The sequence below is a fragment of the Phodopus roborovskii genome, unplaced genomic scaffold, assembly GCF_943737965.1.
Source record: "Phodopus roborovskii unplaced genomic scaffold, PHOROB, whole genome shotgun sequence".
Classification (NCBI taxonomy): Eukaryota; Metazoa; Chordata; class Mammalia; order Rodentia; family Cricetidae; genus Phodopus; species Phodopus roborovskii.
The window spans coordinates 9,873,595-9,901,424 of NW_026126651.1; the positions used below are offsets into that span (position 1 = coordinate 9,873,595).

The 27,830-nt window shown below is 43.2% G+C and overlaps 1 protein-coding gene across 2 annotated transcripts in view; it reads left to right on the plus strand.

Annotated features, from left to right (window-relative positions):
* Positions 1 to 27,830, plus strand: part of Gabrb3 (gamma-aminobutyric acid type A receptor subunit beta3) — a 216,218-nt gene that overhangs the window by 180,404 nt on the left and 7,984 nt on the right. For both annotated transcript variants that reach the window (XM_051174324.1, XM_051174323.1), the window contains exons 5-8: positions 1,807 to 1,889; positions 5,091 to 5,228; positions 22,442 to 22,594; positions 26,195 to 26,439. In XM_051174324.1, the coding sequence (XP_051030281.1) occupies positions 1,807 to 1,889; positions 5,091 to 5,228; positions 22,442 to 22,594; positions 26,195 to 26,439 (619 nt within the window). The remainder of the gene's footprint in view (positions 1 to 1,806; positions 1,890 to 5,090; positions 5,229 to 22,441; positions 22,595 to 26,194; positions 26,440 to 27,830) is intronic.

A 27,830-nucleotide genomic window follows, 5' to 3' on the forward strand; every position in this document is an offset into this window, starting at 1 on the left:
CTTAATCTCCAAAGTCATTTATTCTGTGAGTTTTTGTGGGTCACTTGCCATGGGAGGTACTGTTCTGGCTCCAAAAGATGGCTGTGGGACAGACAGGCAAAGCTCTGACTTAATAGACTCAAACCAAAGTAGACCTGGCCCCCATCCCGCCAATAGTCTAGTGGATGTGCCCTTTTGCACATGGTGCATAAGGCTTTGAACTCATTAACCTGGGGCAAAGTGAGGAGAGACTAGTGGACCAGATTCTGGTTCTATTTGAGAAGGTTGACAAGATCACCATCTTTTCAGCAAGGAATATCACAATTAACTCTCATGCCGGTCTTCTTCAGTATTTGGGGGTTGGGGGGTTTAAGAAATTAATACAAAGGTAAAGAGGCACAAAGATTCACTAGGGTGCACAGTACAGGCTGCCTGTGTCTGGGATCTCTCTGCCTTCTAGGACTGTGGGGATGTGCTGAGCAACTTGTGCCTTCATATCCTTGCTCGTCTGCCAATGGGAATGATAATAATAAATAAAAGTAATAGACATTGCTAAGAAGTTGGTGAGATGGTGAATGTTTATGTATGTGGCACAGACCTAAACACAGCTACAGATGGCGATGTCCTAATACAAAAACTATTCAAAGAGCATTAGTAAGGAAGAAAGAAAGGAAGCTAATGAAGGAACGAAGGAGGAAAACAAAGGGAGGAAAAGAAGTAGATTATAGGTACACAGCCTTGATATTGTGTATCTTCAATATCATTATATGTATATCATTATTTATACACACAGAGAGAGATGGAAAGCAGGGGAAGCAGATTGTCAGCTGAGTGGGATGGATTTAGCATCTCACTGCCCAGGACACCAGCCATCATCTTTCCCATCATTTGTCCACGTTCCCCTGCTTTTCTATCAGAAGTATGGCCCGAAGCCAGGATGATTCCAGTCAATTTTGTGTCTCAGTCGAAAAGTAAAAAAAAAAAAAAAAAAAAAAAAAAAATACTGCAGAGAGCTTCACCATCTCCTGTTCACCATCTCCTGTTGCGGTAAAATACATAGACAAAAACAACTCAAGGGGGAGGGGCTTCTCTTAGCTCACATTTCTGGGTTCAAGCCCATTGGAGAGGGGAGGTCAGAGTCACATTGCATCTGTAGTCTAAGTGCCAGTGCCTGATTGGCTCTCTCTCTCTCCTTTCACTCGGTCCAGGGTCCAGCCTATGAAATAGTTCATCCCACTCACAGGGTGGGTCTTCACACCTCAAGTAACGCAACTAAGAACCAGGAAACTGCTAAGCACAATGTCTCTAACAATGTAGACACATGTGCATATGTGTGTTTGCGCCTTCAGGTTGTTTGGGAGAGATGAGTAAGAAAATAATTAGTAAAAAGTAATACTCTCAGTTATACACACTGTTGTAATGAATAGGATGCAACGTTGGCTGAAATATTGCATGGCTTAGAAAAAACAGTATTTAGTTTTGGGTTATAGATGTAGTTCACTACTCACTTTCATTTTGTCATGTATGCACACTTCTAAATACTGCTCCACACACCATTAATACTCATACATTTTAACTGTCAATTTAGAACAGTTGAGGGAAGGCGAATTAAACATAGCATTGTATCTAAATAAAGCTTATTTAAGTAGTGCGTTTGGTGAGTTCCTTAGTCATCCAAAATTCTCAATGCACTTTGAGGTCAGCTTTGCTGGGGTGGACCTTGGGAAGGGTGGCTTATATGGATGTGACTTGTGTCTGTCTAGAAGCATTTTCCCCCTCTCTGTTCCTCAGCACACCTCTAAAGGCACCCCTCACTATGTGTTTCAGGATCACCACCACAGCGGCATGCATGATGGACCTCAGAAGATACCCACTGGATGAACAAAACTGCACCCTGGAAATCGAAAGCTGTGTGTATCAAAATATGCCTTCCTTTTTCTTGCCCTTTGAGTTTTAAGTCTCTCTCGTTGTTGCAAGTTAGCATCTATACTAAAGCATTCATATACTTTTAAGGACCTTAAAGTTAGTCTGGGGATAGGGTGCCTCAGTGGTAGAATGTTTGCCTACTACACACAAGGCCAGCACACAAGAGAAAACAATTAGAAGACGGACTCTTAACAATTTTAATGTGGAACACAAAGAGAGAAAGACAGAAACACACACACACACACACACACACAAAGATTGAAAGACAGGAGTGTGTGTGTGGGGGGGGTAACTCAGTATAAAAGCGCTCTTCATTCTAATCTGATTAAGTAGTCTGTTTTCTGTGCTGAAATAGAAGAAAACAAATGTTCCCCATCTCAATCCGTTCAGCAGGAAGAGAGCAAACACTGAGATGCAATTTTCCTACAATCTGCTTCATCACGCTTGAGTGGCTGGACTGCTGGGACCCTGGGCAGTCAGAGTGAAACTCATTTCCCACCAGAATCACAGTCTTCCAAGCTGGCCATTTCTGCATCTTGGCAATTTTCTTCAATTTGAGGAGTGTTCGGATGCCTTATTGATAATTCAGTGCTGTTTGCCTCTATGGGAGAGTTGAGGCTGTGTTGCTAATATCTAACAAAATGTGCCTCCTGCTACCTGAATGGAACCACCTATTGATCCTGACCCATCACACATTGGTTTACTAGTCTCAGCGAGGATTAGTACTGAGTCTCTCACAGATTGGTTTGTTATTAGTCTCGACTTGTGTTCTACTGAGGTTTGGGTGCCTAAGTGAAATTGCCTTTGTGGTGTCCCTGGAAGTATTTGTGGTTGAGGAGGGTATGTGATGCTTTAGCTGGTCAAGGAAGTGCAGATTGGGAGGCTGCAGCTGGCCCCATACTGTTCCCTTCACTTCCATACTGCACTAGGGTCCATGCTTGCTGACAGCTGCTCTTCCAGGGATTAGGATATAGAATCACATCCAAAGATGCACAATGGAAGCATCTGGGGGACATTGGACAAAGAGCTTAGGAGGCTCCGAGGAAAGATGGCAATTCCCTGTAGTTCTTAGGATTACCCTAGGAGGTCAGATAGCTTCTGTGTGACTAGAGGCTACAGTCTCTGCTGAGACTGGGTAAATTTTAGGAAGTGAATATGAGCTTTTATTTAGGAAGCAGCTTCAGTGGGTGGGGACTCCCTGGACATATAGTGTAACATCTGGGTGTGTGGCCTGACTTCAGTGGGTGGTGGGGAAAAGAGGTTCCATGGGTAAGGGAGGGCTTGAAGTACCTGAGGATAAGCAAGCATGGGATCCCTTTGTGCCAGCCTTTCTGTACTGTGAGTGGAGTAGGGGAAAGGTGGCTTTGTTTTCCAGGTGAGTACAAGTTCATCAATCTATTAATTTACCCCCACATACTTTGCAGGCTTCGATTCTCCGCCAGCACTGACGCTTGGCTTTGGTTTTGTTTTCTGGTTCTGGGATTAAAATCAGGGCTTCACACATGTGGAACAAGCACTCTACCGTAGAGCTGCACTCCAACCCTGTGCAGGCACTGTTGGAAGTACAGGTACACATAGAAGACACAGGCAAACTGCCTGAACCATAAGATCCAGAGAACACAGGCAGGACGAGCAATATGTGTTTTGAAGAACAAAGGATTATGTGTGATTGTGGGGTTGCTCTGAAGGTAGGATCTGTCTCACAGACAGCTTCTGCAGGTGTGTTCAGTAACTCAGTGTGATGTGGAGAAGGATGAGTTATTTGAACTCCTGAGATAGGCTTCTACAGAAAGCCAAGCTGCCCTGGTCACAGGAGCTGCTCTTAGCTGTAAGAGGCCTGTATACCAACTGGTAATGGGAGAAGGAGGAGCATCACACTGGTGTGGGGGAGTGGGGTCTTGTACGTTCTTGGGGTCCTTGTGAGAAGTTTGGGCTTGTATTGCCCAATGCATAGAAAACAACTAAGAACTTGAGGTATAGGAGTGGTATGACGGGGTGAGTATTTTATTAGAGAAGGCATTATCAGAGCTGAAAGCCAGAAGGAAGGTACTAGGTAGGAGGTGCCACACGGTGGTCTACACAGACACGGAGGGGTAACAAAGTGCTTTAGGGCTGTGAAGACCACCACGGGAGCAGTCAATACTGAGGAACTGAGCCACGAAAACATCCGATAGGTTTGTTCTATATATGTTCAAACTCCAAATCGTGTTACATTGCAACATTTTTCATCAGGTTTGTGTTTTATTGGTCTAATTGAAACACCCGAATGGATGTGATAGTCTGTACTCCCAGCTCTAAGCAGATGGTGTAGGACATTGGGCAGTGAGACCTGACTCAAGGGGAAAACAGGAAGGAAGGGAAGAGAGGAGGTAACGGAAGGTGGAAAAGAGAGAAAGGGGAGGGTAGAGGGGATAGCGAAGGAAGGAGAGAGGAGGAGGGAGGTGAAGAAAGAGAGGGAGGAATAAAAGATACAAATAAAGAATACACAGAGAGAGATGGGAATCAATAAACCTATAATTTGCTGTGATCTCCTGGGAGGTTAGCTAAGACCACGCTTTGTTTCTCATTGACTCACTCATTCTTGAGGAGTACTACCTGCCTTTCAGGTGAATGTGAGAAATGTTCCCAGAGTTGGGTAAGAGATACAACCCTTACTGTCATCAACTTCTTTATGATGAGCATACCTGTGTCAGTGTAGCTCAGACAAAAGTCTCCCAGCAAAGAGCATTCCTGAAGTGGAGGGCACCTTAAGCTCTTGTCACTAGGCTTCGATTTGGGAAAGTTGGTCCGCCATCTCTGCACCTATCCTAGACTCCTCGACCACTGCCTTCCCCCACCACTTTATTCCTTACTGTAAATGTATGTTTAAAACCTCGACTGGGTTTTACCCAAGTGTCTGTACTCTCATGCTTGCCACATAGAACTCTACTTCAAGCTCTCATCGCCCCCAAGCCAAATTCTCTGTCTTTCAGGACCACCCTGGAACAAATCAGACTGCTGAGGTAGCATACAAATGCCCGAAGGCTAATTTATTCGTGTTTCTCACAGATGTGCACATTACATAATTTTTAAAAATCTAACGGAGCCATTATTTCCTTTTAACAAAGGTAATTTCTTGGGCTATTCATTATTATAAAGTGACAGTATCTCCTATCCACCATGTCCCTGCTTCTCTCTTCTGGTAGATGGCTACACCACGGATGACATTGAATTTTACTGGCGTGGCGGGGACAAGGCTGTCACTGGCGTGGAAAGGATCGAGCTCCCACAGTTCTCCATTGTGGAGCACCGTCTGGTCTCCAGGAATGTTGTCTTCGCCACAGGTGACTCCTGTGCCCACTCTCAGTCCCTTTAGGATACGGGCTGCCTTGGTGAAGTGTATGTTGGCTGGCTTGCATGTACTGTCAGGAACCAATCATGACACGAACTCCTTAAACTTGTGTATAGAACGGATTGGTATGTGTGGTAAGGGAAAATGACCACCAGAGAATGAGATGATGTGCAGGATATGCTGTGGAAGATAAGACAGTGCATGAGTAAGTAGCCAGTCCCTGGTTGATGTCATAAGTAAAATAAGAGAAGAGGCCTTGGTTGGAGATAAAGAAAAGGACAGGGTTAACAGATGTTCTCCCAGGATCTAGCCCCCTTCTCCTCTTCCTGGGCTTAGTTTAGATTTGGTGATTCAGGGCAACAGAGGTCCCTACTGCCTTCCAGACTCTATACGTGATTCTCCGAACACTGTCTGGTTAAGATTACCATGGCCTGAGAAGATTCACTGCTGTTTTTCTCCAACTACACATAGCCGGAGAAGATGTCTGTGCTTGCTGAGGTTTGATTAAGTTGCTGTCGCATGCACTTTATGGCTTTGGCGGTATCTCAGTCACTTTTGTTCTTGGTGCATGCTCTGCATGATAATTGAGATGATATATGATAGTAGTTTGCAAACTGTAAAGAATAGCCATGTCCACAAACAGAGTTGAAAATGCTAAGGGAGAGCAGAACTGTTCATACATTTGAACAGAAGACAACAGCTGTGATTCAGTGTCAGGCTGTGATGGCCTTAAAGAAGCTGGCCTTTTGCTGTCTGCCTAGTGCCTGGAGGTGACTGATCCTGACCCACAGGCACCTGCTGTGTCTCCTCTGCTAACTGAGTCTGGTTCACCTCACCTTCCCTCTGCCCTGTCCCTACTGACACAGCTATCCTGGCTGGGTTATATAGTTGCTGTACAACTTCTCAGTCCCCTTCCATCTCTACTCACAGCTTATTCTTCCATTGACAGCAAGATTGTGTGTCCCCAGGAGGGACCGATCCAATTCACAGCACACCAGTCCTGCCCGAGCTGCTTCCCCCCTGAGATGGGAGCATTAGTCATTGAGTACCTGCACAACGGCTCTGCGTTTTGGTTTCTGTGATTCAGTGTGTTAGGGGAGTCAGAAGCTTGAATTCTTAAGTCAGGTCTGTCTGCATTCAGTGCTGCTTAGACAGGGTCTGCAGATCTGTGGAGACACACCGAAGAGCTCACTTTTGGGTGGAGCGTGAAAAGACCAGCAGCTCTGACTTAACATTCAGGAATTGTGTACACAATCAAGACAATTGCGATGATGCTGCCCTGTGTCCCAAGCCTTATGTGCAAGAGACCGGCTCAGAGTACGCTGGTACCCGATAGTATTCCCACAGCAGAGAGATCCTACCATTCCTGCCTTTGTCTACGAAGTTTCCTTTGTGACAAGACCATGCTTATATGAGACTGTCTTACAGTTTCCTCAGAAGCCTGTGGAAGGGAGTGGACTGGACAGCCCTTAGCCCAGCTTAGCGTTGGTTGGCATTGTTGTTTTAAACACCCGCGGTTTGATTTGTGGAGGAAAGGAAGTCTAAGTATGGGCGTCTCAGGCTCCAAGCTATACCTTGACATGTCTTGACATGTGAGGCCATCACAATGCAGCAATGTCTTCCTTCTGGCATGATTAGAGTTCTATATTCTTCCAGTACTGCACGGGGCTTGGCATCAGTTCTAAAACCTCTCGCTCCTAAAGAACTTGCACTTGTAAATTATACTGACCGAAACATACATGGAGATATAGCATAACCCTCATTGTCTTAAAGGTATTTTAAAAGCTGCATGCGATCCTCATTTTTCCCCATTCGCTGGTGTTATGAATTAATGCAATTCCAATAGGTAATCTTCTTGGAAAGGACTTTATCACCTGGAGACAAGCTGTCTAACAAGGATTAGGAGAGAGCAAGGTCTCTGTCCACTTGAGAAGTAGCTTGAGTTATGCACAGCAGTTAAATGGAGAGAATACACTGGTTGGCAACACATAATAAAACGAAGAATTTCTGCAGAAGAGATAATTAAATTATTATTTTACATTGAAGAGATAACAGAAAACTCTATACTCAAGGACTGAAATACCCTGTGTCAAAGAAAACAATCCACATAAAGCCTCCTCATCCCTGAATGGGAACAGAGCATTGCACTTCTTGTAATGAGGTAGCCATGCTTTAGAGGCGCTGTAGAGTTACAGAGGAACAGCTGGGTTCATTTGTGCCAAAACAACAAACAGGCAAACAGAACAATGTCAGTTCCAAGCATGATCCCAGTGTTCTGAAAGGTGTTTTTATAGACGTGGGAAAGGGAGTCAGACTACCCAGTGCTCACTCCTCAGCACAGTAACATTTTTGTGTCAGTTTTATGCCAGTAATGTCCCGAGAGCCCTTACTTTAGAAATGTGTTAGTTTATGTTACAGTAGAAGAAAGTTACAAGCCAGTAATGTTGATTGTAGTATACTACCAAGTATGTCCAAGGGTCCCGTGTTCAACCTGCTAGCACTGCAAAGTAAACAAACAAGTAAATTAGGAAAATGAAGGGGTGAGGAGATGGGCGAATTGATGTAGGAGTGTCAAAGGTACAGCTACGGTGATGCTCAAGGGTTTTTGCACACACCCACCATGATGTACCTTTGATACTTCTCCGTCACTTGTTTTTCTAAACTCTTAAGTGGTCAGTTCCCAAGTGTCTATGTTATGTTATGTGAGTGCTTACAGAAACAGGTGATTCGTTTTACTAACAGAGTTCTTGTACAAAGTATGAAGTTGGGACAACCAGTATCTACTGGACCATTGTGTGCCGTCTGCATCTGACTCCTAGGCAGCCAATCTTGTACCAAAGACCATGTGTTCTAGATGAACTGGGCTACTATGCAGGATTTTAGGAGATAACATGGGGTTGGAGGCCCCCACACCCTAACCCAGGACCATGGAATGTCATCTAAGACAAGGAAAAAATGAACAACCTACCACTGAGCCCTCCTCTGCTCAGCTGTTGTTCCTTAAATCTTTGACCAACTCTGAAACTTTTTCCCTGGCAGCACTCCCTGACTCATGATGACCTCTTCAGTTTAGCGCACTAAACTTTTCTCTTAGCTACTGAATTTAGTTCCCTTGCCTCCTAACATCCATTCTTTACTGCCCTCATACTTTACTTTTGCTCAGATTCCAGCCTCCATTTGACATGTTTTCTTTTGGCTGTCCTGTGCTAATGCAGTCCGTTCACACTCCGCAGTGAGTAGTCCCCCTGCCAAGGCCTCTGCTCATCTTCCGTGGGCTTCTTCTCTAGTTTATTCTTTTCCCTTTGGAAAGCTTTGGGTGACATCTGGTATCATTCCTTGTCATCTGTCCAGTGTTAACTTTATCAGATGTTCCAGTCTTTTGAGTAAACGCGTTTGTTCTTAACCATGTATCAGGATTTCAACAATTTAATCAAACTCCAAATGTGGTTCCCTCTGCAAATTCCACCAGGAGAAGGTGATTATACTCATTAAGCACTTGATTAAGCAACTCACTTCTTCAGGAAATCCTCCTCATCGTGAATTCTAATTTTTATGGAAGTGCTTAGGAACATATTACGCAGGTGATTCCTCAGGGATTACAAGCTTACAAGCGGCAATGTTAATTCAAAGCTGGAAACCCACATTGCTATTCTTTCTTAAAAAAAAATGGGATGGAAAAAAAGACCCAGTGAGAGACAAGGTGAAAGAGGAGTGGATTATTATTATTTCACATCTACACCTGGTCCTTAGCTAGGTTTCAGACTGCCTCCAGCAGCTACTGAAGAAAAAAAAAAATGAGCATGTCCATGTAGCCAGTAGACTTCAATTCACCACCATGAGACTTGTGAATTTTATGATGTAATTAATTGCAGGAAATAAGGACAAGCCAAACATGTCTAAAGTTTTGCGATTCTTCTAGTCAAGACCTGAAATGGTATTTTGGGCTTCTAAACAAACTCTGGCCATGTTATCAGTACTTCATTTCCTGAACTTAACTTTTAAACAGTCTCACTTAACAAGTGACTCAGAGCACTTCCCTCATGAAAAAAAAAATATTTAATAAGGCAAATATTATAACTTCAGGGTAAACACAGATAAGACCATTGATCTCCACAGGAGTGACAATAATTAACTGTCTCCTCTATTCTACCTAGTTTCTGTTTACTTAAATGTAGTAAGCTTAAGTGTTACTGAAATATTTTGGATATGCCAACAATTTTTAATGAGTGTTTAATTTTTTAAATGTCAAACCAAATTGGTTCCAGTTCATCAAAACATTAACAATAATGTAGAAAGGGTACAGCTCAGTGGTAGAAGAGTTGTTTGGTTGCGCAAGGCCCCTGGAATCCATTCCCAAGGATGGAGAAAAGGAAAGACAACAGAAAGTGTATGGAGGGGTGAGACTTTTTAGCGGATTGTCAAACTCTAGTTGGCAGATACTCAAATGGGCCCAACTTAAGCAGCTAAGACAACACCCGGAGGAAAGATTTGATAAGAGGAACTTCCATAAAGAGATGCTTGTGGTTTTAACATTCATCGTTCTTTTCTGTGTGAACACACATATAAAATATATTGTGAATACAGGGTGAATCCAAGCAACTCTGCATGACGTGAACACCGAAGTAACTGCCCCCACGTCCTCCTTTGACTAGAAATCTTCTGTCCTTGAAGATTGCCACTGTCCTATCACTCTGTAGCCAGTGTACTCTGGTTCTGAGCATTGTCTAAACGGGTAATAGAGCCTGGACTGTTTACCACCTCAGCTGCACACTGCAGACTCCATTCACCTCCACATTAGTTCTCTCATTTTCTTTACTACACTCTTGTAAATGTGCGCAGGTGAGTGACAAGTACCTGCCTGCGAGAAGAGTTGGAAACGCTCAAACTTAACTTGAAGTGCCAAACTGCTTTCCAAAATGGCTGTACCAAGGTACACACACTCTAGTCAACCTGCATGGCAGATTATCATATGTCATATGTTATCAAGATACACACTAGCCAGCCTGAAGGTCCCTGATTGACATCCTTCCAAGGCCCACCCCACCCCCGCCACACACAGAGCAGCCAGCCCCGAAGTCCCTGCCTCACTCATTTGACATAGGCATCACCTACTGGTTGTAAGTTGTGTCTTGCCTTTTCCATTCGTCTAGCTGATAATGCGGTTGAATGTGGCGCCTACTTGGTGAGCATCTTTGATGAGCTGTCAATGGGAGATTTTGTGTGAGTTGTCTGCCTTTTTAAAATTGTATTCACAGCCTGATCTCAGCAACCCCTCCCTCCTCTCCTTACACTCCCTTCCCCCACTTCCCCTCCCCCTCCCCCCTCAGTCCACCCTTGGTTCAGAAAGGCACAGGCCTTTCCTGAGCACCAGCAAAGCATGGCATATCAAGCTACATTAAGACCTAGCAGCTCCCCCTGTGTTCAGGCTGGGTAAAGCAAACCAGCATGAGGAATAGGTTCCCAAGCACCAGCCAAAACACCAAACCGCTGCTCCCATTGCCTGGGGATCGCACAGTCTACACAACTGTCTCATATATGCAGAGGGCCTAGGACAGTCCCATGCAGGCTCCTGGTTGTTGGTTCAGACTCTGTCAGTTCCCATGAGCCAGGCTAGCCATTTCTGTGAGTTTTTCTTGCAATGTCCCTGACCCCCTGGTTCCTACAACTCCTTCTCCTTCTTTGCTGCAGGAGGTCCCTGAGTGCAGCCCAATGTTTGGTCATGGGTTTTTGAATCTCCCTCCATTAGTCACTGGATGCAGGCTCTCTGATCACTGCGCATGGCCAGTTCAGGCTTACATATCCACCCGTGTCAGGAGTCTTATCTGGGGTCATCATCTTAGACTAGTGGAAGCTTCCCTTGCCCCATAAAGCCTCCCTCGCAAGTCTTCTCTCTCAGAACTGTTCCCTTCCTCCTGTCCCAAACCCAACCCCTCATTCCCATCCCTACCTGCCCATAGTCCACCAAGGATCTTTCCTCTATTTCCCCTTTCTAGGGAGATCATGTGTCACCTCTTTTACCCTCCTTGTTACCTAGCCTCTCTAGGTCTGTGGATTGTAGCAGGGTTATCCCTTACTTTACAATTAATAGCCTCTTATGAGTGAGTACATAACAATGTTTGTCCTTCTGGGTATGGCTTGCCTCACTCAGGATGGCGTTTTTTTCTTCTAGTTCGATCCATTTGCCTTCAAATGTCCTGATGTCATTGTTTTCTGAGAGCTGAGTAATATTCCACTGTGTAAATGTACCACATTTTCCTTATCCGTTCATCAGTTGAGAGGCATCTAGGTTCTGCATATTACAAATCAAGCAGCTATGAACATAGCTGAACAAGTGTCCTTGCGGTACTATTGAACATCTTTTGGGTATATGGCCAAGAGTGGTACTCCTGGGTCCTGAGGTAGTTTGTTATCAAGTTTTCTGAGAAAACACCATATTGGTTTCCAAAGCGGCTGTACAAGTTTGCACAACCACCAATAATGGAGTGTGTTCCCCCTTTCTCCACATTCTCTCCAGCATGAGCTGGCATTTGTGATTTTGATCTTCGCCATTCTGACAGGGGTGAGATGGAATCTCAGAGTCTCGTGTGCGTTTGCATTTCCCTGATGGCTAAGGATGATGGACACATCTTTAAATGTTTCTGGCCATTTTAGATTCTTCTGTTGTGGATTCTCTGTTTAGGTCTGTACACCCTTTTTAAAATTGGCTCATTTGGTCTTTTAATGTCTAGTTTCTTGGAGTTCTTTATATATTTTGGAGATCAACCCTCTGTCAGATGTGAGGTTGGTTAAAGATCCATTCACCTTCTGTAGGCTGCCATGAATTACCTGTCTTTTCAAGATAAATTGCAACAGTGTGTTAAAAGTTGTCTGTATTGCCACACCCTGCTTAGCAATTGTGCGTGCATGTTGGTCTGCTCGGACTTTGGTCTGTACATTAGTGTGTTTATTCATCTTTGAAAGTCGCAGTGCTCATTGCATTAACCGCTTTAAGTTGGCAACATCCTTCCCACTCTTTGATCTCGTTTATTGTTTGTTTCTAGCTTGGTTATTCTTGCTTTTCATTTATTTATGATCTCACTGTCAGGTGATTGTTGTTGTTGTTGTTGTTATTATTATTATTATTATTATTATTATCATACTTAAAATCAGTAGATGTTACAATACCCACATTTGGGAGAACAAGAGCAAGAGTTTAAGGCCGGTCTGGACAATATACGGAGAACCTGTCTCATAAAATTGGACAGAAATATGATTTACATAGTATTCGATATTGGGACCAATGCTAAAGAGAACAGATGTTTGAAGGGCCTATGCAAACATGGCTCCGCTTTACAAAAGGAACTTGCAAACAGCTGGTCTTAGGTGTTTGTTAGCACCAGGGGACCTGTCCCTTACAAGACACATGGCAGGACCCCACACCCAGTTCCTGAGTCCTAAACAGCAGGCTCTGAGCATACATACAGCCTCTGCGGAACAACTGCTTGAGTTGCAGTGTGCTGCTGTGAAATCACTCACCTTTTATAGCTCCTGACCTATGTCCCATCACAGAAGACAGGTTTCAAAAATTCTTTACCCTACATCCTTATAAAAATATCTATCTGCCTGCATCTTTGGGGGTTACCTTTAAGAATCTAGCAAACATGTTTAAAGATGCTCAATGGTGAAAATAGTTCGATTTAAAAAAAAAAAGGATAAAGAAAATGTGCATTTATTGGCAAATTAATACAACCATTACTTGATATCAGTTATGCTGTGTAATTCCTGGTAGTATACAGATAGTAGATACTTTTCCTTTTTTAAAATTGATTTATTGAGATATTCATGCTGAATAATCTTCTATTGTGTGCATGGACTTGGCACTTCTTACCCTCTCAACAATTAGTGGACATTTGGGTTTCCATTTGGGGGCTATTTGGAATGAGTTTCCTGTGAGCATTTGTGTACATGTGTTTTGCTGTGGGCATGTTTTCCTCTTTATTCATGCATGCTTATTTTCTGTAACCTAATATTTTTATTTATTTTTAAATGATTTCCTGATTTGAATATTTCTTACATATACATGATGAAATTTGACAACATTGCCCCTTTCCCCCCTTAAGTGCTCCGCATACTTCCTCCAGCATGTCTCTCTCTTAACTCAATGTTGTTTTTTTATTTTGTACTTTTTCATTCCCCACTAAGTCCAGTTGATGCTGCCAGGCATGAAGCCATCCACTGGAACATGGGAAACTTATCAGTGGTCACATCCTTGAACATGAATGATTCTGTTCAATAGCTCCTTAGTAAAGGGATGTAACATAGAGATGACCCACCCCATCTATAATGGGATTTCAACTGCTATGGTCTTGTGTAGGTCTTTTGTGGTACCACAGCTTCTGTGGGTTTATTAATACAATAGCCATGAATGTCATGTCCAAAATACAACATTTACAGCACCCCTCCCGCTCTCTAGGCCTTGCAATCTTTCTCCCTCCTCTTCTTTGATGACTCCTGAGCTTTGGTGGTGGTGGGATTAATGCAGATGTCCCATTTAGGGCTGAACCCTCTGTCTCTTATGTCAGCACTTAGACCAGTAATGCATCTCTGTATTGATTGCTGCCCATCGTAAAGAGAAGTTTCTTTGACAAAGGCTGAGAATAGACCATGTCTATGGGTATAACATAATGAAATCAGAAAGCAGTTATTTGCCCAATAATAGTTGTGCTGCAATTACACCAGTGGGTGGACCCTTCCTGGTAAGCTGCAGAGTTCAGTGTTGGCTGAGATCATGAGTGTATTTTTCAACCGCCCTAGTTCCTTCTGACACTAGAAACACTAACCATCAGGGAAGATATATTGTAGGGGGCTATAAATTGATTTCTCTGTGTCCTGTATCCAAAGTGCTTACTGCCTCCAGCCATAGTTCTTACCGTATAGTTATGGTGGGTAACAAAGGACAATGTTTTGTTCTGATGACCCGTGAGGCCTCTCTGACCAATAAATTGTAAGGAGGTATACCATGCTTTGCTTTGTGACTTTAATTTGATAATGCATATGCATGTTTTGTATTCTCTAAAGAAGTGAATATTTGTATTTAAAAGTGGAATTACTAGCTCATGTGATGTTCTAACCTTCTGCGGAACTTTCAGACTGTTGACTAAAGTGATGTAGCCATTTTATATTGACACGAACCACCCATATAGAGTCTAGTTTCACACCACTCCCTAGCTACTCTGTTGTTGTGATTGGAATCATCCTAATAGGAATCAGTGTCCTATTGTTCGTTTGACTTGAATCTTTCTAGTGAGAAATCTGGCTGAAAATCTCTTCTCATGACAGGTGTCCATGCATCTATTTTCTTTAGAGAAATACCTATTCTAAGCCTTTCCCAATCTCTTAATTTGGTTATTTTACCTGGGCTATTTATGAGGAGAAGTGAGCATTCTTTAAATGCTCTAGATACATTTTTTATATCAGATATATGCCTTGAAAAAATTTACTTCTGTATTCTGTATTTAACTTTCTTGATTATAATCAGTTTCAACATGAGAGTTTTTCAATTTAATGAATTGCATTTCATCACATTTTCTTCTATTGTTAGTTGTATAATTGTCCTGATTTTATACACAAAGCAATCGAGGGTCTGTGGGATTGGACAGCCTCACAAACAGGAATAATCCAAATGAACTATGAAGCTGGTCATCTGAGCACCTGTTTTCTGGGGCAGCATTGCGTGAACCAAAAGTATACTTTTAGTGTGGAAGGTGAAAGGGCACTCAGCTTGAATTCTATTTTTCTTTTCTCTCTCTCCTATTTCAAATGTTTCCTTTCCTCTTGTCCCTAGATTTTTTTCAGCATAGATTGAAGTGAGAAGAGATTGATGAGAGAAGAAAATTAGTGTCACATTACATTATCCGTGTGTGTGTGTGTGTGTGTGTGTGTGTGTGTGTGTGTATCACTGTGTAGCTTAGGTTAGCCTCGAAACTCCTATTAAATGCTAGGGTTTCAGGCACTTGCCTTGCACCTAAAGTGCACTATTTTTAATTTGGGTCTCTCTTGCAAAGTAACAGGTAAATTATGAGTGAATAAGGTCACATGATAAAGGACCCAAGAATTGCCTGGTACTTCTTCAAGAAGACAGTGAGGAGAGTCCTTCAGAAGCTGCCTGGAAAAGGAAAAGGCACATGTGCCTAGATCTACTCTGCATCATCCCCAGAAATCTTGTTACTTTACAAATACACTGGAAGGGCTGTTATTGGTCTACAACGCTAGCTTGACAGCCTATGTGCACATTTTTTAATGAGATTTTTCAAAAGTATTGATGCCTAGAGAGTGATGTAAATTTAGGAGGATTGGAGGTCCAGAGCCTGGTTTTGGCATAGCTCTCAATGCATCTAGGGAGAAAGGGTTGAGATCAGCATCTTTGCTGGAAACTTTTGCCAAGCAAGCCCTGACTTGGAACAGTAAACTGCTCAGGGACTGCACCTCTGCCTGTAGACTCAGCATCTACTGGGGATCTGCCTATATCTGCACTGGCACACCGGCATCAGACCAGGGCTCTGCATTTCTACTGTCGTTTTGAAGCTTCTAGTGCTGTCTCGATGGGTACCCACTGCTTTTCAATTTTATTAGCTGTTGGTGATTCCTTGGGAAATTTCCCATCTATCTATCTATCTATCTATCTATCTATCTATCTATCTATGTGTTAATCTAAATATCTACATATCTATACATCTATACACACACACACACACACACACACACACACACACACACACACACACACGCCAAAATTCCCATAGCACATATCATGATGTTTAACCTTGCCAATACCAGGGTATTGTCTGCCAAAGATACATGAGGACTTGCATGCTGCACACTTGGTAAGATGCTTATGAATTGGCATAAGATCTTACTTAAGAAAAGAACTCTCATCTCTGATGATTTTACTGGCATTCAGGACTCTTATTCCTGGGCACTCTGGCTTTGTGAGGACTCTTTACCTAATAAATATTTTTTCCCCTTATCCTAAATGCATTTATTTATCTATGAGTATTTGATTTCGTAGTGTGGGAAGGGAAGCCCAAACCACTAAATCTCATGTATGTGCATGAATGACATAGCATGTTCCTCAGTCTTGCTCTGGGTAGCTTGTACTTGTCCAGGCTGCCTTTGTGGGACTCTCCAGGGTTGGGTCAGGCATTCTTGCTGATTGTTCTTTCTTCATGCTTTTGATGGGCTCTGCTCACTTGCGTGTGCTAAATGTAGAAAAGGTGTTTCACTCTTTCAAAACAGAATGTATTTGTTAGACAGATTATATTATAAAAGTAGTATATTTTCTTAACTCTAAACTCTTTGGCTTGGCAAATTTTCAGAATTGCACATATTTCTGAAACTGGACTAATGGATGTTGTCTTCATAGAAGCTTCTGGTGATCTTGTAGAATTTGGTTCTGTCATTCTGTCTATATCTCCCATGCTGCCTGAGGACAAACTTCCCCACACAATTTCAGTGGCTCTTCGCTTTCTGTGTGTTGGTTTCAGATTGTATTGGAATAGTTTTTCTAAAGTTATACTCGAGAAACAAGAAATCTGACTGGGGAAATGGAAACATGAGATGTGTGTTAAATTTAATTGCATTTTAAAAATATTTGTTGCTCTTTCCTGGAAGAGGATTAAGCATTCTCACCCTGATGACATAAAGGTTGGCAATGAGGCATGGGCAGCGAAACAGTTGGTAAGTATAAGTGGCACCTCAATTACACCATCCCAGTTTGCGGATAGAAAGAAAGGCGTGAATATGTAGCTAGAGAGAAAAAGTTCTTTTGTTGTAAGTCACTGGGTTTGGCGAATGTTTTTCCTGTGGCGTAACGTAAGCCATAGTGACTGAAACAAAGATTACTTCGCATGCGGTAGAGAAAGAAGGAAAGGAAATTTTAACTAGCACGGTCTAATACTGACATCAAATCACAAACCGAGAGTCAGTGTTGTCATTACTTCTGAGATCTTGACGCTGCTATGTGATTCCAAACTAAGTAATGCAGTGGAGATACTGAATGCTTTGTATATTAAACTCAGTTGCGGAGTCTGGGGAATAAAGTAAATGCTGCTATTTCCACACACTGGTATGTGGGTGCATTTGGTGTGTGGTTTGTGAAGCAGGGCTTTTATTCAGCATTGTCACTGCATTCTTCACACGCATCTCGGAGAATGCAAACAAATGCCTCACTTCAGTGAATATCAGTAATTAGATTTTAACAAGGACAACATTCAAAAAGGTGACCACTGACATTTGGAGGGAGCACACTGTAAGGGTTCATGCAAATGGGATTGGATCAAGAATGTCCTCTTGGCTAGAGGAAGGCATTTTCTAAAGACGGTGGTTTTGAATCTGCAGTCAAGAAGTAATGGGCAAATGTTGCGGCAATGAAAATATACTTGACTGGATACTAGCACGCTTGTGCAGAGGCATGGTAAAAATTAAAGCAAGTTAGTTGTGGGAACATGAAGAAACTTTCATTCCCAAGTATTTTAATCTGTTTGACAAGCCAGGAGAGTTTTTAGTATAGGATGGTGTTACTGTCCTCTTGTGTTTCTAAAATATGTGTGTGGGACAAGGGTCTGGGCCTGCAGATTACAGGCCTCCAAGGGAGTCCTCAATGGCATGGCATGCACTCCCCAATTACAGAGTGGACCGTACATCTGTGCCGACTCTGTTTCATAAAAGTTTCAGTCAAATTCAGCATAGAATTTCACCTTGCCAAACTCTGAAATGAGTGCCACTCCTCAGAATAGGTTAGTCAGTTGGTGAGGACGTTATGAACTAAGACTATAACAAGGTTTAGAAATTATAAGGAATCCAGTGTGGTGGCATTCTTGTAATCCTAGTTTCTTGGGAGGCTGAGGGAGGCGGATCATAAGTTCAAAGCCAGCCTTAGTAACCTTCAGAGACATGGACTCCATGTACAAAAGCATTTTTGGAGATGGGGCTGGAACTAGAACTCAGCTTTAAGTGTTTCCCAGAAGATCTGAGAACCTGTATCCATCCCATGACAGTCAAAAGAGAAAAAATAATTAAATGAATAGAAACACACAAAAAGGTAAATGTCTCTATGTCCTTATTCAAACCCCTTAGAATTTTTAAAACACGGACCTGGAGAAATGCTTACCTACCATCCAAGTGAAGGCTTCTATGGACAGGGATAAAATGAAAAGGCAAAACAGGAAAAACTGAAGGCAATTATGAGACAGGGGGATTAAATACAGAGAACAAATAAACACATCGGGAATATTCAACTAAAGAAATAAAGGTCAGGGATGTAGCTCAGTAGTAGATCTCTTGCCTAGAGAGTGACTGAAATTGCAGGTTTTACCTTATGGGATTGTTAAAAGTCAAGAAGCACCAGCAGTGTCATGCTTGCTGCTGGGGGAGGTGGAAACTAGAGATACGTGCTGATGGGGACAATGCATGGTGGGCCCACATTACAAAGTAAGCTATTAACTGTCAAAAAACAAAACCAAAAAAACAAAACAAAACAAAAAAAAACAAAAACAAAAACAAAAAAATAACAAAAAAAAAAACAAAACAAAAAAATCAAAAAAACAAAAACAAAACAAAACAAAACAAAAAAAAAAAAAAACCATGCACTAGCCAGGTACTGTGAAAGAATCTAACCCAATAGCTCTGCCTGAAGTCATCCTTAAAAATAGCAGCATTATTTGTAATAGCAAGAACCTTGAAGCAACCTAGATGCCCCTCAACTGAAGAATGAATAAAGAAGATGAGGCACATCTACACAGTGGAATACTACTCTGCAGGAAAAAAAAATATAATGGAACCTTGAAATTCGCAGGCAAGTGGGTGGCACTTGAAGAAACCATCCTGAATGAGGTAACCCAGTCACAAAAAGAGGAACATGCTATGGTACTCGCTCATATATGGATTTTAGACCTAGAGCAAAGGATCGCCAGCCTATAATTCACACCATCAGGGGAACTAGGATACAAGGTGTATTCTAAGAAATTCATATAAAGTCCCTCACAGAAGGGGGAAGGGACAAGTCCCCCAGAGCACAGGGGAAGTGGGGGGGCAGTGAATGGAGAGAGAAGTAGGAGAAAGAGAAGGGGAGGAGAGGAAAACACATGCGACTAGGAAGATTGAGCCCAGTTAGGAATAGAAGACAGAAGACACACACACACACACACACACACACACACACACACACACACGGAGAGAGATAATATAAAAGAAGCAGCCATTATTGGTTTGAAGAGAAAATTGAACCTAAAGAAAGGTCTAGAGACCTACAAGACTGCTGCCAACTAACAATTTGAGCAACCGTGGAAAGGCTACCATAAATGCCCTTCCTGGATAGTGAGATCAACAACTACCTTATCCACCATCATGTAGCCCTCATCTAGTACCTGTTGGAAACAGAAGCAAATATCCATAACTAAACACTGAGTCGAACTAGAATCCAGATGCAGATGGAGAGGACAAGACCAGGTTGCAGAAACACATAGAGACAGCTGACATGAACAAGGAGGAGCTAACGGGCCCCCAGACTGATAGCTGGGAATCCAGCATGGGACTGACTCAGCCCCCCCCTGAATATGGGTCTCAGCCAGAAGGACTGAGCAGTCTAAGAGACCTCAGACAGTGGAGCCAGGATGTATCCCTGGTGCACAAAGGGACCTTGAGAACACATCCCCCATGGAGGGATACTGCCTTAACCTAGAGACAGGAGAGAAGTCATAGTCCCTACTTCAAATGACTTGACAGATCTACATGACCCCACCTGGATGGCTTTGCCCTACATGTGGAATTGGGATGGGGGGATGGGAGGGAATGGTGGTCATGGTGCATGTGAAGGGACAGAGAGGGTAAAACGGAGGGAGGGAAGCAGAGGGAACAGGGATTTACATGTAAAATACCAAATTAAATTTAAAAATTTAAATTAAAAAAAATACTGTTTGTAGCTTTTGCAGAAGTGGAAATCACCTAACTCAGTAACATTCGGGAACTTCTATTTATAAACCAGTGTTCATGTATATGTATTTGGTGAGACATTGGGAAGAATTTGAATTGTGTTTACACATATTTTTGTGTCGTCTGTGACAATGTTGATGCAATGTTGACAATGTGATATGTGCATTTGATCAGGTCTTTCAAAGCAAACTACACAGACACACCAGAAACAACAGAGGGAGTGTCATGCAGCTAGTCCTTAAAAGCCGAGTCTAGGAAACGGTTTGTTTTCTTTTTATATAATTCAGGCTGGAAGTGTGGGTGACACTAATGTAGGCAGTCAGGACCTAAAAGGTCGGGACTTCTCTTCACATACAACAGTAAGCATGTGAGTGAGTGATCCTGCTGTAGGAGACATGCATGCGGGGACAATCATATAGGAGCATGAAGCAAGGCATTTACAGGGAGGGTGTGGGAAGTAGGAACCTGCCGGCCTTGAAGTAACAGTAATAGGCAAGTCAAGGTTCCCTGAAGCTTAGGTTATAAGCCACAGCCTTTAAAACTGAGACTTTCAACAGTAAAAAAGTTCTCAGTGGCCAATATTGGCTGTGCAATGGATCTGTGGTGGATTTGTTATTGTCGTCATTTTTGTTTTGTTTTGTCTGCAGTGCTCAGCCGTATTGCATTGCAGAGATTCACTGTGGCCTTAGTTCTGCACACATGTGACTTTGCACTGTGCATGCCTGTCAAACCACACAATGCCAACTGAATGCTGCCTAGACCACTTTGGCTCAGATTCACGACTATGCATGTTAGGAACGTCAGTGTTTTGATTACCCATAGTCAGTGTCCTAGTGTTTTCAAAGCGTAATGGCTTAATTATGCAAAACAAAAGGTTTTTGTAGCATTATTCCTCAGGTGTGTCAAACTGATACATCTTTGGATGGTATTGCTTTGGAATGTTTGAATGTTGGGTTTTTTTTTTTAAATCGCTGTTTGAGTTTCATAAAAATCATTTGAGTTTGCTTGAGCTTAGGATGGAATTCCTAACTTTCTGAGATGGCCCTAAATATGCTTCTGATATTTTATATGTATGTATATGACGTGTCATTTGGAACACTGAAGAGAAGACATTGCTTAACTCTGAACCCTCCCTCACCCTTCCCCAATATTCTCTTTGCCTTGCCACATCAATATCCATCCAGAATTCAGTCCTTTATGTAACAATAAACAGGTGTCTTCAACTCCCTGGTGTGCCAACATGTTTCCCCCTTCAATAAATGGTAAAACTACACACATCAAAGATATCCTCTAAACTGGATTTCTTAGTGGCTTGTGATAAGCAAACAATGGTTATATACCTGTATACTTGAAAGCAGACTACCATTTCTCAGATGAGAAGAGGTGATGTGAGAAAGTCTGAGAAGCTCTGGTTAGACTATTTTGGGAAGAGACTTTGGCAGAGGAGGGGTCAAGAAGTAGATGGTTAGAAAGTCCCTTTGGACTTTCACTCTTGCCAGGGAGCTGCAACAATTGTAACAGTTAACAACTGGTGGAGAAAGTGTAGGTTATATACTTGCCTTATTCTGAGAAAAGCTACAAAACAGGGTGAACAAATGCCATACTAATGTGGCGTCCCAAGGCTCTGCTGTTGCACCCGGGGTGGCAGTAGTGATTAGAGCCCAGGATACAAATCCCCAGATGATTACTGGAATTGCATGCTAGAAAGTGCTTCGCTAAGGTTCTCTTTCCTGCTGTTGCTGTGGCCTGCAGGTCATCCTAGTGTGCATTATAGCCCTCTCTCTCTGGGACTGCATTTGCTTCCCACCCGCCAGCTCCATGTGTTATTGGACTCTCCTCCATCCTGTAATCCAGAGCCCGTGGCCCCAATGCTCTGGCTGGGTAGACAACACATCTTGTTACAACAGTTTTGCCTACTAAAGTCTTGTGCCAAAGTTTCTTTCTCTTCCAAGGATAAAAAGTCATCAGCAAAAAACTGAACAGAACATGTGTGCTGTTATTCTGTCCTCCGATCATAAAGCCTCCTCGGAAGCAGCTCTCAGCTGAGCATTTGGCCTGAGAACAATGTCCTCATTATTCATTATCTTGTGAACACCCTCTATAAATATCATTCCAAACTGCATGGTAGTGGGTGGCTTCCCAGTTCATGGAGTCTCCAGGTGCATACTCTCGACCTTTGGAGGTGGGAGCAGACTGCCTGTCGTGGCTCTTCACTGTGTCCTTGTGTGTTTACTGTAGGTGCCTACCCTCGACTTTCATTGAGTTTTCGGTTGAAGAGAAACATTGGTTACTTCATTCTTCAGACGTATATGCCCTCAATACTGATCACAATCCTCTCGTGGGTGTCCTTCTGGATCAATTATGATGCATCTGCTGCTCGAGTTGCTCTTGGTATGTGCTTCTATTAAGTCCTATCTAAAGTGTGAAGTGATCGCATCATTATGGTATTAAGGGAATTTAAAGGCCAGGGTGCAACTACAATTTCTGCACATCATGACACCAGCTTCACCCACATAGTCACTTTTTATCTTGAGACAGTAATTTTACGCATGAGTCCCTTGATGTGTTAATTTAATTATAAGACCCAAATGTGAATTTCCATGCCCATGAAAGGAAAAAACAATTTTTGGGGATATTTGCATCATATAACTGTTTTTGACACTTCATTTTAAAGTAAGGATTAATACTGCCTGGTCAAGATGATTCTACAGACAGAAACATTTGATAAATTTGAGCTTTCTTCTCTTTCAAGTCATGGGGAAAAAATCATCAAATACTATAGCACATAATTGAAATTACACGATATAATGAGCATTAAAATAAGCAACTAATTGTGAGTAATTCCCAAGAACCCCAGTGAAGTTTGCTGCCCATTCGTTATTTAATAATGGGATTATTAATTAATACACAATACGTCTTATATGTTCTGACTTTATTTTCAGGATTTGCCTTTTAAAGGAAAGCTTATATTTTCAGGAGCACTAGTCTCTGCTCAACCAATTATGAAACTTCATGGACAAAGTTATCCCATAAACACATCAGTGGATGAGGTGATGAGCCCTGCTCAAGGCCAGTCTTTCTCTGGGTTCAACAGAGTTTATGGAGATAGGTCTAACAACGGAGCTTTCAAATGTTGCAGGGAAAGAACTAGCATGACCTTTGCTGGCTGGCAAAGCACCTAACACAAAGGTGTAGTCTGGGTTCCGGCTCTCCCTCTCGCCTTCTCAGCCTTCTTTGCCAGCTTTTGCCATTTTGTTTTCCAAGACAGTGTGCATGTGTGAATGCTTGTGCTTGTGAACAGCTATGTAACTTGCATCAGTGTCTTCTGGGATAGACTTTTTTCATAGCAGAGTTGCTGAAGTTGTCCCATGTATGAAGTAACACTCTGGAAAGACTCGAGTACCTGAGGTCTAGGACGTCTAAATTAGAATTGCTAACTTACGGGAAAGGGTTGTTTGTTTGTGTTTTGCATCTGCACAATTAAGACTGAATTTGTAGGGACATATCCAAAGGTTGCAGTTGTTAGTTTATACAGGTGGAGGCTTTCTCTTTATGAGGAAATATAAACAAATGAAAAATTCCTGGGACCCCCGCTCAAAGCCGGGAAAAGGGGCCCATTCCCCTGCTGCTGAGCAGTTGTTGCAGGCATTAGAAAGAACCAAAGAGGTGTAATGAACTGGTGTTGCAAGGGATGAAACACACAGCAGATGCGACCCTCTGAGCTCTGCCTGCTACTACACACTGCAGACCTGCTTACTTGTCAAATGTCACCATAATGGGAAACATGAGGTCCATCAGAAATGGATGAGAGCAATCCAACTTTCTCATGGTGAAGGAGCTTGCTCCATGTTTTCCTGATACCATGATGACCCTGTCTTAGGGAATGCACTAGGGTGGTACTCCACAGGCTCTGCCTCTGGAGGGGCTGTGAAGTAACAACAGCATTGGAGGCTCAAGAGGCAGGTACCAGGACTCAAACAGAAGACCAAAGACAACTGTGATCCTAGGGCCAGTGGCGGCTGTCCAAGTTAGAACCTAGCAGGTTGTTGGCAACACTACCCTCAGAGGTGATTATGAGGTTTGAGGAGGGGATCCTGTTTATTTTTCAAAGGATAGTTATTATAATACTTTGCCGTACCATTTGACTTCCTGAATTGCCGTCATCTTTCCCGCTCATATGCACAGCCCATATGATGCTGATCCCCATTATAGGCCACCAAGGGGACACCTTCTCCTCATTGCTGCGTGGGTAGTAGATGCTGGCGATTGCCTCTCGGAGTGGGACACACAGTAGTGGTGACACATGGCAAATTTCTTGAAGAATGGCGAGAAAGTCTATCTAATTTTGTAGCTCTCGAGTGGTGTTTTCACATTTATTTGTAAACTGTAATTATCCCATTGCCACATTCAAATTTTTAAAAGTCCCCAGGTGCACATGAATGTAATGTTAAAGGGAGTCTTAAAATATTCTGGCATCTGAGATTTCTAAACATCTCACAAGCAACTGGGGTTTGCAATTATGTATTAAAAATAGTGTCTTGGTTCTTTGGGGTTCTGTGTTGTTAGCAGTCTCTTAGGGTCAGGGTCAGGGGAGGGTGCTAAAGAAGCCTTACCTTGTTTCTCTGCTGCTTTTCCACTATGGAACACTGAGCTCTAGAGCCCCAGGCCAGCTCCGGGAAATACAGGATGAACATACATGCTTCTGGAAGCAGATGTGTGTCCAGGGGGCTGCCAACCAATAAAATAAACAGAAGCCCTTCCCTACAGTCCTGGCTCTACCTCAGAAAATCCACAATGCCTGCCCGTGCTGCCTCTTTGCTTCAGTCACTCCACTGATGTGTGTGGGGGTGTGCGTGCATGTGTGCGGATGTGTTTGTGTGTCTGTCAGTCTCTCCCATTTGAGCATCTTCTCAGGGGAGTAGATCCTTACTTGAGAATGGAGAGCGAGAGTTCAACCCACACTCAGGGATGTTGGTGCAATATTGGAAAAGGCTGCCCTGAAGTTGGGCCTTCAAGCATCTATCTTCCTTTTGCAACATAATGGGTCCCAAGGCAGGTTTGAAGCTTGTTCTTGCTCAGAGATTAGTGACCCACTCGAAGCAACTTCCCTGTCTTCAACAAGACCTAGTCTGCTCAGCATGTCATGTGATGACTGTGGCCTCAGCTCACTTAATTTGTCATCTCTGTATAGAAGGTACCGTGTCTTCTACTGTGGTTGGGACAGTTACAAAACATGCTGCTTATTTTGTCTTAAGGACTACAACCAACTGCTGGACTCAGACACAAATCCTCTGCACAGAACTCTGTAAAGAACTCAGGAGAGTGCTTACAGAGGGATTTTCTCAGTGTTGAAACCAGAGACTCCAACAGGAGCAGAATCCTCACACCTCCCTCTGAGCTAATCTTCCGCACCCAGCTTGTGGACACTCATTTCCACTTAAGGGAAATAGTTTCAGAGTGAATCTTCCCACTGGGCTTTGCTCTATCAGTGCTCCCTCTTTGAGCCTCACTCACTCAACCGGATTTCCCCCTATTCAGTAAAAACTCCTCAGACTCTGTTTCCAGAAAGCCCTGGAATAAGAAAGGTAGCCACTTTAACTTCCCTGGTGGCCAGGTCCCTGTGGCCATGATCCACCGTCCTTTTCCTGATGTATTATAACCAGGCACTCAGTTCTTTTGTTACATTCTGGGGCTATCTGTGTTTGTCCTAAAAACTCAAGGGAGAGCAAGCATTCTTTTGGGATGGCAGGGACATCTTGCCTTCGACTCTCTCCAGACACCTGTCACTGTGTTTGAGGAGTGGCTAGGTGAGGCCTCCCCAGGTTTGCTTCCCAAGTGGAGACGCCTGCTTGCTGATCCAAAGTGTGGTGTGTTGCCAACAAGACACACAGCTTGTTTTGGTGACCGACCGTCAGCCCAGGGTGTTAGAAGGCATTGCAGTGGGAGGGCTGGAATCCAGGAGGGAGTACCAATACTGTGTTTGTTTCCTAGGGATCACCACCGTGCTCACCATGACAACGATCAACACTCACCTTCGGGAGACTCTGCCCAAAATCCCCTATGTCAAAGCCATCGACATGTACCTGATGGGTTGCTTCGTCTTTGTGTTCCTGGCCCTTCTGGAGTATGCCTTCGTCAACTACATTTTCTTCGGGAGAGGTCCCCAAAGGCAGAAGAAGCTTGCAGAGAAGACGGCGAAAGCCAAGAATGACCGTTCAAAGAGCGAAAGCAACCGGGTAGGCTCTCCATGGCCTGGCCTGGGCACACCAGCCCTGCCAGTACCTAACCTTTCCAGTTCACCTGCAGCTAGCTGAGCAGGCAGCAATGCCTACCATGCTGGTGGAACATCCCTAGGTTAAACCTCCAAGGTTCCTACCTAACCACCAGCATTGGATCAGGTGCTGGAGCAGCCCAACCTCCCTTCCTACCCTTCCTTTAAAAGGAACAGATTAGACTCAGGAGTGCTCTCTCAATACTCTGGAATGTGGGGCTCTTCTTGTGTGACATTCTTATGAGTAGGTTTTTCCTGCCGGCCTGGACCCACTACCGCACCAGCCCCAAATAATACACTGAGACTCTGTATTTGATATAATTCTGTTGGCAAGTTACTAGTTACTTATTGGCTAGCTCTGTCTTAATTATTAACCCATTTCTATTAATCTAAGTGTTTCCACGTGATCTCATCTTACTGGAGAGAGGGGCTGGGGTTCTGCTCTCTCCAGTCTCTCCATGCTGACTCCTCCTTCCTACTTCCTCTCTCCTCCTTGTCTCCTAGTCCCTCCTATCTTCCTTTCCTATTGGCCAATAGTGCTTTATTCATTAACCAATATGAGAAACATATTTACAGAATGACATCTCCCATCATGACAGACACAGAGAAAGTCATTTTCCAAAAGAGCTCCAAATTCCTTTGGTTGTAAGATTACCAGGTCACTCACTCAACCTGCCCCCATGGTGGGCAGTGCAATAAGCAGTCACCTCACTGGCCCATCCTTCCTGTCACTCATAGTCACATGAGGAGAACATCAAGCATGGAGGCCCAGGCAACACAGGCTCAGGAGGTCGGCAGAGCTGCTAGCTCTGGTTCAGAGGTAGCGCAGCTTCACACTCCACCCGAGACCCATAGCCCAGTTCAGGAATGCTCACCAGCCAATCACAAAGGGACTCGGCATTGGATGCATGCACTCACAGAAGCATTGTTATTAAAGTGAGATTCTAATGAAATGTTACAGCTTCGGTTTTTATGAATGTCCCCTTCTTACATCTCACATCTCCTCGCATCCTCAAGAATATATCTCTACCAAGTCAAAGACCACTTACTCCTTCGTTCCTTTCTTTTCGTTGTGCTGTTTAATCCATCTTTTGAAATCTATGTATTTTTCAAGTCGTTGGAGGGTTCCTTTCATTTTCCCAGTCACTTGTATCACCATGGATCCCTAATGCTACCTGCATGGGGTGGCAAATATGCATGAATGGGTGGAGTCCTGACAGTGAGTGACAGTGGCCCCTTCCCATCTGTAAAGCATAAATGAAGTTGGTCTCTGAATAGAACTAGGTTTTCCACAGACAAAATTATCTTCAACATCTTACTTGAAAATCTACTCTGTTCCAGACTGTTACGTTTCTA